The sequence below is a fragment of the Anomaloglossus baeobatrachus genome, chromosome 3 (assembly GCF_048569485.1).
Source record: "Anomaloglossus baeobatrachus isolate aAnoBae1 chromosome 3, aAnoBae1.hap1, whole genome shotgun sequence".
NCBI classification, from domain to species: Eukaryota; Metazoa; Chordata; class Amphibia; order Anura; family Aromobatidae; genus Anomaloglossus; species Anomaloglossus baeobatrachus.
In genome coordinates, this window is record NC_134355.1 from 150,917,625 (window position 1) to 150,929,981 (window position 12,357).

At 42.9% G+C, this 12,357-nt stretch overlaps 1 protein-coding gene across 2 annotated transcripts in view; it reads right to left on the reverse strand.

Annotated features, from left to right (window-relative positions):
- VIT (vitrin) overlaps nt 1–12,126 on the reverse strand; it is a 124,126-nt gene extending 112,000 nt beyond the window's left edge. For both annotated transcript variants that reach the window (XM_075339527.1, XM_075339526.1), the window contains exons 1-2: nt 12,077–12,126; nt 1,343–1,396 (exon numbers count right to left, since the gene is read on the reverse strand). In XM_075339527.1, coding sequence (XP_075195642.1) covers nt 1,343–1,396; nt 12,077–12,110 — 88 coding nt within the window. In that variant the 5' untranslated portion in view covers nt 12,111–12,126. The remainder of the gene's footprint in view (nt 1–1,342; nt 1,397–12,076) is intronic.
- Nucleotides 12,127–12,357: the final 231 nt, after the last annotated feature.

Below are 12,357 nucleotides of genomic sequence, written 5' to 3' on the forward strand. Positions count from 1 at the left end.
TGTGATAAAATAAAGCTCAAGTGGCCACCCCGGTTAGTTATTGTTTACCTGGCAGAGGTCCATAAAGTAGAAAACCACGGCATACACCATCCAAGATCCAGAAAGTGATTTTATTCCTTATAACGTGCTTTTTGTGTGCTTCTACAGGTCATTTGGACCCGTAGACGCACACAAGGTGTGAAACGGCTGTTGTTCTTGGGGGGCTGCACCCGGCTCTATCCTTTCCGCTATTTTACCCGCACGTTATATGGATTAAAAGCATTTTCTGGATCTTGGATGGTGTATGCCGTGGTTTTCTACTTTCTGGACTTCTGTTCTGGATATCGCCTCTCCTCGTACACATGCACCCATTACCATTTCTTCTAAAAGGAGGACTGAGGCTGTTCCAAGGTATTCGGTGTAAGGTATTGCACGGTTCAGTGCAGAACCGCTTCTGTTTATTACATTACCTGGCTAAGGTATGCAGTTAGACCAAATTATATTTCTAATGCGGGCGTCACACGAGACGATATATTGTGCGATATGTCGGCGGGGTCACGTCGTAAGTGACGCACATCCGGTATCGTTTGATATATTGTAGCGTGTTACAGCTACGAGCGACGGTGAACGAGCAAAAATACTCACCTTATCGTTGCTCGTTGACACGTCACTCATTTTCAAAAAGTCGTTTCTTCTTCTCTGCGCCGGTTGTTCATCGTACCCGAGGCAGCACACATCACTCCGTGTGACATCCCGGGAACGATGAACACAGCTTACCTGCGTCCCGCTGGCAATGCGGAAGGTAGGAGGTGGGCGGGATGTTTACGTCCCGCTCATCTCCGCCCCTCCGCTTCTATTAGCTGGCCGCTGTGTGACGTCGCTGTGACGCCGAACGTCCCACCCCCTTCAGGAAGTGGATGTTTGCCGCCCACAGCGATGTCGCTCAGCAGGTAAGTGCGTGTGACGGGGGTTTAACGACTTTGTGCGCCACGGGCAACTAATTGCCCATGACGCACAAACGACGGGGGCCAGTGCGATCGCTCGTGCGATCGCACGATAGATTGTCTCGTGTGACGCCCGCATAACAATTAGAACAACCGTTACAGGAATAATATTCAGACGATAGTGACATAAAGCACTTAGCTCTATAACTTTACAGTTTTAACCTTGTAACCTTGACAGTAATTATTATACCAATTAGTTTAGGTAAATCAGTTGCTTGTTGTTTAATGATGGGAAAATAAATTGTGTATAACAAATACTTTAAACACTGTCAGAACGCTTTGGCACAAAAAAACCTGCCTTGCCTTACATCAATAAGAACACTAGATGGCACTGTAGATGTTAAAAAAATATTACATACGTTTATTCTTTCTGTTCTTTCTAGAAGATACACATGTACAAGTCAAAATCAAAACTGTAAGAAAAGAACAAATAGAGATTACAAATACCGGACAACAACATAAACCTTTATTGATGTATTCTAGTACTAATGTAAAATATAAATCCAAAACATTTGATTAATTGCACCTAACCTGTTGCACTTAGCAATGCATTAAAATATAATTCATTGCAAGTGACAAAAGATTAGGTCCTGTGCGCACACTGCGTTTTTTACCATATTTTTGGCATGTTTTTGGTTGTAGTTTGCTGCCCAAAACTGCATGCATTGCCTTCCCCAGCAAAGTCTATGAGAAATCAGAAAGGCTGTGCACACGTTGCTTCTATTTTCTTTGCAGTTTTGGTTCCAGAAAAAAAGATGCAGCATGTCAATTCTTTTTGCGTTTTGTCCCTGTGTTTTGGAGGACTGGCAGATCAATCCCCCGCTGACTTAGGGCCTACAGGGGATTGATCCCTGGTATCTAGCCAGATGCTGATCCCCATATAAAGTCTATGATGCTCAGAATCTAGTTCAAAGGGGTAGCAGCAAGCGTTTCATACTCACCGATCACCGACACAGCTGTCACACTGCTCGCATGGCCTCTCATTCTTCTTCTTCCCGGGTCACTCATTAGGCTACATGTTCACTGCTTCCCCCACCCACCGGTGGCTGTGATTGGTTGCAGTCAGATGTGCCCCACGCTGAATGACAGCTGTCTAACTGCAACCAATCACAGATGCCGGTGGGCGGGTCTATATCGTACAGTAAAATAAATAAGTAATTAAAAAATAAAATAAACATGGCGTGCAGTCCCCTCAATTTTGATACCCAGCCAAGATAAAGCCCCACAGCTGGGGACTGCTATTCTCAGACTAGGTAGCCCTATGGTTATTAAACTGACCACAGCCTAAAATTATTAGCCTGCAGCCGCCCAAAATTACCGCATCCATTAGATGCGACAGTCCCGGCACTTTACCCGACTCTTCCCGATTGACCTGGTGTTGTGGCAATCGGGGTAATAAGAAGTTAATAGCAGCCCATAGCTGCCACTAATAAGTCCTAGATTAGTGATGGTAGGTGTCTACAGTAGAGACACCTCATCACTAATCTGTAAGTGAAAGTAAATAGTCACAAATACCCCAAAATTCCTTTACTTGAAATAAAAGACAAAAATCCCCCTCTTTCACCACTTTATTAACCCCCAAAACATCCTTCCAGGGCCGACGTAATCCACATTAGGTCCCACAATGCTTCCAGCACTGCTACATCTGACAATCACAGCCATGACTGAAGTGAGACGTGCGATCAGCGGTGACGTCATTTCCGGTAGCAGGTGGAGGACTCCAGCTGTGACGGCACATCAGATGAGTGACGTCACCACTGATCACGAGGCTCACTTTAGTCATGGCGGCCTGATTTGCGGTCGCAGATGGAGGACTCTAGCTGTGACTGAGTGACGTCACCGCAGATCGCGCAGCTCACTTTAGTCGCAGCCTGAGCATCACAGCGAGCAGTCATGTTCTATGGCTCTTGCTGTAAGATTCAGATATAACAGTGCTGGAAGCATTGTGGGACCTTGTGTGGATTACGTTGGACCTGGAGGAGTATTTTGGGGGTTAATAAAGTAGTGAAAGAGGGTGCTTCTTTGTCTTTTATTTCAATTAAAGGATTTTTGGGGTGTTTGTGTTTATTTACTTTCACTTACAGATTAGTGATGGGGTGTCTCATAGATGCCTGCCATCACTAATCTAGGACTTAGTGGCAGCTATGGGCTGCTATTAACTCCTTATTACCCTGATTGCCACCGCACCAGGGCAACAGGAAAAGCCAAGTCCAGCGCTAATGGATGCGCCACTTTTGGGGTGGCTGCAGGCTGCTATTGTTAGGCAACAAAGGGTCAAATAACCATGGCCCTTTTCACCCTAATAATATCAGCCCCCAGTTGTCTGCTGCACCTTGGCTGGTTTTAGAAAAATGGTTTTAGAAAAACCCCCACATCATTTCTTTTTAAATAAATCAAAAATTAAAAAAAAAAAAAAAAGGTTTCATAGTTTTCATAGTTTTTTTTAAGGTTGAAGGGAGACTCTAAGGGGTACTTTGCACGCTGCTACATTGCAAGCCGATGCTGCGATGTCGAGCGCGATAGTCCCTGCCCCCGTCGCAGCTGCGATATCCTTGTGATAGCTGCTGTAGTGAACATTATCGCTACGGCAGCTTCACATGGACTCACCTGTCCTGGGACGTCGCTCTGGCCGGCGACCCGCCTCCTTATTAAGGGGGCGGGTCGTACGGCGTCACTGCGACGTCACACGGCAGGCAGCCAATAGGAGCGGAGGGGCGGAGATGAGCGGGATGTAAACATCTCGCCCACCTTCTCCCTTCCGCATATCCTACGGGAGCCGCGGTGACGCCGGTAGGAGATGTTCCTTGCTCCTGCAGCTTCACACACAGCGATGTGTGCTGCTGCTGGAGCGAGGAACAACATCGGACCATCGCGTCAGCGTAATTATGGATTACGCCGACGCTACACCGATGATACGATTACGACGCTTTTGCGCTCGTTAATCGTATCATCTAGGCTTTACACACTACGATGTCGCCTGCGATGCCGGATGTGCGTTACTTTTAATTTGACCCCACCGACATCACACCTGAGATGTCGTAGTGTGCAAAGTACCCCTTAGTCCATCTAGTTCAACCCCCTAGTCTAACATGTTGATCCAGAGGAAGGCAAAAAAAAACAAAAAACAATGTGGCAAATAAGCTCCAATGAGGAAAAAAATTCCTTCCTGACTCCACATACGGCAATCAGACTAGTTCCCTGGATCAACACCCTGTCATAAAATCTAATATACATAACTGGTAATATTACATTTTTCAAGAAAGGCATCCAGGCTCTGCTTAAATGTTAGTAGTGAATCACTCATTACAACATCATGCGGCAGAGAGTTCCATAGTCTCACTGCTCGTACAGTAAAGAATCCTCGTCTGTGATTATGATTAAACCTTCTTTCCTCGAGACGTAGTGGATGCCCCCGTGTTCCAGTCGCAGGCCTAGGTGTAAAGAGATCTTTGGAAAGGTCTCTGTACTGTCCCCTCATATGTTTATACATTGTGATTAGATCTCCCCTAAGCCTTCGTTTTTCCAAACTAAATAACCCCAAGTTTAATAACCTGCCTTGGTATTGCAGCCCACCCATTCCTCTAATAACCTTGGTCACTCTTCTCTGCACCCTCTCCAGTTCAGCTATGTCCTTCTTATATATCGGTGACCAGAATTGTACACAGTATTCTAAGTGCGGTCGCACTAGTGACTTGTACAGAGGTAGAACTATATTTTTTTCATGAACACTTATACCTCTTTTAATACATCCCATTATTTTATTAGCCCTGGCAGCAGTTGCCTGACACTGTCCACTAAAGTAAAGTTTACCATCCACCCATACACCCAAGTCTTTTTCTGTGTCTGTTTTACCCAGTGTTCTACAATTAAGTACATAATCATAAATGTTATTTCCTCTACCCAAGTGCATGACCTTACATTTATCTACATTAAACTTCAATTGCCACTTCTCAGCCCAATCCTCCAATTTACATAAATCTCCCTGTAATATAAAATTATCCTCCTCTGTATTGATTACCCTGCAGAGTTTAGTATCATCTGCAAATATTGAAATTCTACTCCGCATGCCCCCAACAAGGGGACTAATAAATATGTTGAAAAGAAGTGGGCCCAATACTGACCCCTGTGGTACCCCACTATGAACTGAGACCCAGTCCGAGTACGTACCATTAATAACCACCCTTTGATTCCTATCACTGAGCCAATTTTTAACCCAGTTCCACATATTTTCCCCTATCCCCATTATTCTCATTTTATGTACCAACCTTTTGTGTGGCACCGTATCAAAAGCTTTTGAAAAGTCCATATACACAACATCCACTGCATTTCCCTGATCCAGGCTTGAACTTACCTCTTCATAGAAGCTGATTAAAATAGTTGGATCAAAGTGTTGGATCCCCTCAAATTTTCATAACCAGCTAAGGTGCAGCTCACAGCTGAGGGTTACAGCCCACAGCTGCATCTGTTCCTGTGCTGGATATGAAAAATGGGTGGACTCCACATCAATTTTTTACCAAAAAATAATTAAAACAGCTGGTCAAGCTAGTTATCACTCTATTTATTGAGCACTTCTGTTATTGCTATCTATTCTATCTCTTCTTTCTTATTATTTATTCTATATGTTCTTTCTATCTATTCTAGCTATCAATTATCCTATCCTATCTTGTTCCTCCTTTAAAAAATGCATTAACAAAAATGTGGCAAAAAACAGCCGAAAACGTGCATCTTTGTGGTCGACATTTCCATAGCCTTTCTGCGTTTCTGACCTGTGTTTTTGCATTGAATATATTGAAAATATAGTTAAAAAAACCGCATGGACAAAAACGTACCCATCATTGGACCAAAAAACGCACCAAAAATACACCGAAACTCAGCAAAAATGTATGCATTTTTTGATGCGTTTTTCTGCCAGAGGGTGTGTTTTTTGCTGAAGAAACAAAACTGGACCGTGCACACATAGCCTTAAAGCAATATTAAAAGCTTATTTTATGAATCAGACATTGTTAAATACGATATTATTGCAGTGGATTGCATTCTTGGAATAGCTCTTAGTGATTATCTATATGTGCAGATCATGTACCAGGGTGGGTTCTCCGGGATACAGCAAAACCGTGAACAAGTAAAATAGCCCAACACCAGACTTGCCAAAGAAACTCTTTACTGAAAAATTTGGATAAATGCTTTTCCAATACCAAAACAAAGATCTCCCAAATAGATTCACGTACACCCAGTCAATGCTGATTATGACCATTGTGCTGCACAACTCAGTAAGTCCAACTTTAGTCTGCTATAATTTGCCTAACAGCACAATCACCTAGTGCGGTAGCCGATAATTTACATAGAATAAATGAATAATCCAATGGATATCTAGGATGGCCTAATGGTGGTGCAGCACAGCACCTCACAAACTTAACAAAAAAACTCTAAACCTCCTTTTCCTTGGTAATTCACCTAAGAAATGTTCAACGTGGTTTTGTGCACACTTTCCTACAGCAGTAGTCCCTTTCAAATACTGTTAGCTCAGGGAGCTGTGTCTGTTGGTCATCAATACAATCTGGTGCAGATATCTGCTTGACTAAGTTTGGCGCCAAATTAACTGCTTTTGCGTGCACGCTCCCACTGTGATCACTGTGGTGGGGACTGAGCTCAGGACTTACCGACCTGGGTGTGGCTGCTGTAATGATGTGGTTATATCCATCTGGCCGACAGCTGCGCAGTCGAGGAAGGAAGTAGAGAGTCACCAACTGATGAGTGGTATCACCGCTGACTTGTGGGACAGCCCTCCAGATACATAATTTATGCCAGCTCCTTGCGCTTTGACTCCACTCCCTCCTGTCAATGTCACTGCGGCAACCTTCTCCCTTGCTGGTGGAACTGGATTGTGATGGAATTCTCAGTTACCTGTAGTGTTTTTCGTCTCACAGGGACACATGGCCCCCACGGATGGTGCTGGATGCAGATCCCACATGTTCTATCTCCTACAGCTCTAAAGGTACCGTCACATATAACGAGATCGCTAGCGAGATCGCAGCTGAGTCACGGTTTCCGTGATGCAGTAGCGATCCCGTTAGCGATCTTGTTATGTGTGACACCTACCAGCGATCAGGCCCCTGCTGTGAGATCTCTAGTCGTTGTAGAATGGTCCAGGCCATTTTCTTCAAAGGCGATGTCCTGCTGGGCAGGACACATCGCTGTGTTTGACACTGTGTGACAGGGTCACAGTGACTGCTGAGATCGTTATACAGGTCGCTACTGTGACCTGTATTGTTCCTGCATCGCTGGTAAGATCTGACTGTGTGACATCTCACCTGCGACCTCCCAGCGACTTACTTGCGATCCCTATCAGGTCGTATCGTTTTCGGGATCACTGGTAAGTCGTTGTGTGTGACTGGGCCTTTACTCTCCCCTCTCACAAGATGGTGGGCACACACTTACTGTCGGGCACTTCCTTCTAGATGCTGGCATCATCAGCCGTTTAAACCAGCAGAACAGAGTCTATTTACCATGGCACAATTTTCTGTCAACAAAGAATCCATTTTTTTTTTCTTCTCACTGACTTGAGTGTATTTAAATCTTTCCTATTTATAAATTTCAACGAAGTAAATAGGAGTAAAGGAGGAATGGGAGTAAAGAGGAAGACAGAGACCACTTGTGGCTATTAGTTAGTACTGCAGGCAACAATGTTCTCAATGTATAAGCAGTACAATGTCATATATATTGTTATGGAAACATAACATCAGCTGTAAAAAGAAATGGTGTGGAATATTTCCCATCCCCACATATATGCTCTTCTGGCAAGGGGCCAAATTGTGGCCTGAACCCCTTGTTTTACACACCACACATCTTCACTTTTGCTCTGGGTCCACTCTCAGACCTGCTGGAGTTTTCAGAGCACCATGGGCATCCTGGAGGTCACCACACCACTTTAGTGTACCATGAACTGAAAGACAGGCAATCGAGGTTGGGAGTCTCAGAGTCCACTAGATCATTGCAGATACTCCAAGCAGGAACTTGATGTGTTTATTCATTTTGGCATGCCATCCATCTCTATCACTGCACCCCCAGTTTAACGTTCTTACAGTGGGCCAGTGGGTTATTGTCAGTCATTACCTGCACTTCAACTTACATCAGGTATTCTGTGAATTGTTTAGTCGTCACCCAGACCAAAGCCAGAAGTGGCACATGTTTCTGTCAACAAAGAATTGTTTTTTTGTGTCTCCTCACTGACTTTAGTATATTTAAATCTGTCCAGTACATGAATTACAGCTAAGAGTCTATACAGTGAATCCACCCATATCCTGTCCACCGCCATTAACATGAGAATGGCGGCAGCTATAGGCATAGAAGTGGTGTCTAGGTATAGTAAAGTAGCCATGTGCTACGTAATGAAACCACCTATAGCGCCACCTGGTGGAAAACAATAGCATTTTTATCTCGAAAACAGAACGATATAGAGAAAAAAAGTGAAATACAAAGTTCTAGGGCATAATCAATGCATAATCAATTCAATACGAATCGACACCTTGCATACAGAAATACTATGATTAGAACGTTTAAAACTCACAAGGCTGCGGACGATACCTCATGGAGACCTTCCTACAAGTCATTAGCTATGGTGGGTGCGTGGAGTGGCCTCCACGCTCACGTGACCCCATTGGACTTCTTTCTGTGAAGTCACATCAAACAGCAGGTGTATGCGACACCTCCACCAACATTGCAGGACCTACGACGACGTATCACAGATGCTTGTGCAAACGTGTCACCTACCATATTGCACAACGTGCAGCAAGATACAGTATGCTGTCCAGAGTCCAGATGTGCATTGCAGCTGACGGTGGCCACTTTGAGCATGAAACTTAAATGAGTGCCATATGCGTGACCAGCATTCAATGTTTTTGGGGGGTCATGGGTTTCATATCATAGCATTTCTGTATGCAAGGTGTCGATTCGTATTGAATTGATGATGCCCTACAATTTTTTAATTCACTTTTTTTCTTTATCTCTTTCCGTTTTTGAGATAAAAATGATAACTCCGTTGTTTTCCACCAGGTGGAGCTATAAGTGGATTCATTGCGTACCGCATGGCTACTTTACTATACCTAGACACCACTTCTATGCCTATAGCTGCCGCCGTTCTCAAGTTAATGGCGGTGGACAGGATATGAGTGGACACACTGTATAGGAGTAAAAAGGAAAACAGTGGCCTCCTGTGGCAAAGGGTTAGTACTGCAGGCCACAGTTTTATCACTGATTAAACAGTACAATGCCATATACATTGTTATGGAAACATAATAGCAGCTGTAAAAAGGTTGGTTATGTAAATGGTGCAGCATATTTCCCATCTCCTCACATATGCATCAGCAAGAGCTTGCCTGAATAAGTCAGAGGCTGCTGTAGTAGAAACCCAGACCTACTTGGCACCCAAACATAGCACTGAATCCATGGTAGTAGTTCCTGTTCTTGCTAATACAGGATGATCTCAAACTAGAAATCTAGATCAATGATACCCAACTCGGACACATTGTGTTTCCGTGTTTCCGTATACACACATAGGAAGAGACCAGTCAATGAAGCAAAGCCAGGAGGGGCAGACATTTCCAGGACTCATCCCTGTGACCAGTCATCTCAGTCTCCAATTTCCCAGCTCCCGTTTAAACTATGATTTCTCTAAAACGCTGCATCAATCAAAAAATTAGAAAGTCTGTCCCTAATGAGTATTTTACGTAATTTGGGGCAGAAAGAATAGCTTGACAAGTTTCTATTAGGCTATGTGCGCATGCTGCATCTTTGTGGTGACCACAAAGATACACATTTTTGGTTTAAACAAACCACATACTTGGCATGCATTTTTTGCAGTGTTTTACAGTGTTTTTTACCGCGTTTTTGCCCAATGCTTTTTTTAAGTAAAATCTATTAACTTAATAGGAAGGGCTCAAAAACGCTGGCAAAAACACAGAAAGAATTGACATGTTGCATCTTTGTGGTCACCACAAAGACGCAGCCAAAAAACAAGCTGCAACGTGTGGACAGCAAAAATGAAATCTCATAGACTTAGCTGGGTAAGAAAATGCATGCAGTTTTGGAACCCAAAAAACGCGCAAAAACACGGCAAAAAACGCAGCGTGTGCAAAAGGCCTTAAAACATTCTTCTCAGGTTCTTTAATGACTTAACTGCTTGTAAAGGGAATCAACTTTGCAATTTACCTCTTGGTAACAATTGTCCCCTTTCTCAAGAATGGAGAGATTTTTCATTTTATTGTTTACTACTAGGGATGATCGAATACTTCGATTATTCGGCTTCGCGAATATTTTCCAAATACATTGCCGCTATTCGACTATTCGATGCACAATATAAGTCTATGGGAAGCCCGAATAGTTCTGAATAGTTGTTATTCGGCTTTCCCATAAACTTACATTGCGCATCGAATATTCGCGAATAGTTGAGAAGCGGCGAGGTATTCGGAAAATATTCGCGAAGCCGAATAATCGAAGTATTCAATCATCCCTATTTACTACTTATTGCCTAGGTTATCAGCCACAAGCAGTCTATCAGCGGTTTATTAACAACCAAAAAATTGAGTTTGCAAACAATATTTGTTATGCTTAATCAAAATAGTATTTTTATTTATCAATTCATCACATTAAAGATTATAATACAATAATTGTAGCAAAAATTCATTTTGTTCATAGAATGCTGGTACAGACAGATTATTTATTAAAAAGCACCCTACCCCATAAAACCAAAGAAAACACAGACTGGTGCAATGTAGTGAGATAGAAAAAAAATCCAGGCAAGCTTATTGCACAGTTGTCTAGACCGATGGGCACACAAGAGGTTAAAAGTGTGACACCTACTACAAAGATAATAACATAAAGTGCTAGTGCAGCATTATAGCAGAGGGGGAAAGAAAACAGCCGATCCTATATTAGAGGGAAATACAGGGCCCTGTATATATACAGCCAGGTGGAAATTCCCAATCCATCTATTATATCAATACCTGGCAGAAAGTTAGTAACAATACCTTTCGGGCAATGTAACACCAGATATCAAAATATGCTAAATATGATCAGCCGCCCCTAAGAGTAGTGGGAGGCCATCACAGTGGATAAATAATGGATGAGCAAACCCCAAGGGTCAAAACACACACTGCCCAGCACCTCGACGCGCGTTTCGCCACCGCTTCGTCTGGTGTTACATTGCCCGAAAGGTATTGTTACTAACTTTCTGCCAGGTATTGATATAATAGATGGATTGGGAATTTCCACCAGGCTGTATATATACAGGGCCCTGTATTTCCCTCTAATATAGGATCGGCTGTTTTCTTTCCCCCTTTGCTGTAATGCTGCACTAGCACTTTATGTTATTATCTTTGTAGTAGGTGTCACACTTTTAACCTCTTGTGTGCCCATCGGTCTAGACAACTGTGCAATAAGCTTGCCTGGATTTTTTTTCTATCTCACTACATTGCACCAGTCTGTGTTTTCTTTGGTTTTATGGGGTAGGGTGCTTTTTATTAAATAATCTGTCTGTACCAGCATTCTATGAACAAAATGAATTTTTGCTACAATTATTGTATTATAATCTTTAATGTGATGAATTGATAAATAAAAATACTATTTTGATTAAGCATAACAAATATTGTTTGCAAACTCAATTTTTTGGTTGTTAGTGCAAATATGGTGAGGTTTGCTATGAGTAAAAAATGATGAATATGGAGTTCTATGTCCTTTTTTTGGTTTAATATCAGCGGTTTATTGTCTGCCAGACAAGGAGCACAGTGCTCTTTCCTATTACTGGATCTGGCCAGCTTCAGTACTCTTCCGCTCTTCCAAAGTTGCCTCACTTACTCCATTGGAAAACACATAGTTCGGGTTAACGGTGCAACCATACCTATGGTCCATACTGTCAATCAATCAATCAGGAGCCCACTGTCCCCGTGGAAGCAGTAACGCTTGGAGCAGTGAGCTTCTGAAACAATCAATCAGGAGCCTACTGCCCCCGGGAAGCATTAAGGCGGGGATCAATGTGCTCCTGAATAAGAACATCACACAACCCCTTTAAGCATATCTTTAAACTTTTCTGTAACACTTACCCAGCAGAACAGCAGTAATCTTCTCCTTCATCATAGGAAAAGGGAAGTAGCTGAAACGAAACCAAGAAACATTTTTTTTAAGATCCAGATAAAATTTAGAATCTCATATATTTAACATTTCATAATATAGACAATATGACCAGGTATCCTAGACTGCAGAACACAGAGGAGGAAATTAGTGGTCATCTGTTCGTCTGGAAAGCTGCCCCACTTTTCTTATAGTTACATGTCCTCTGTTTGTTCATGTGGATTTCCCGCAGCCCAGAAAATATAACTGACAG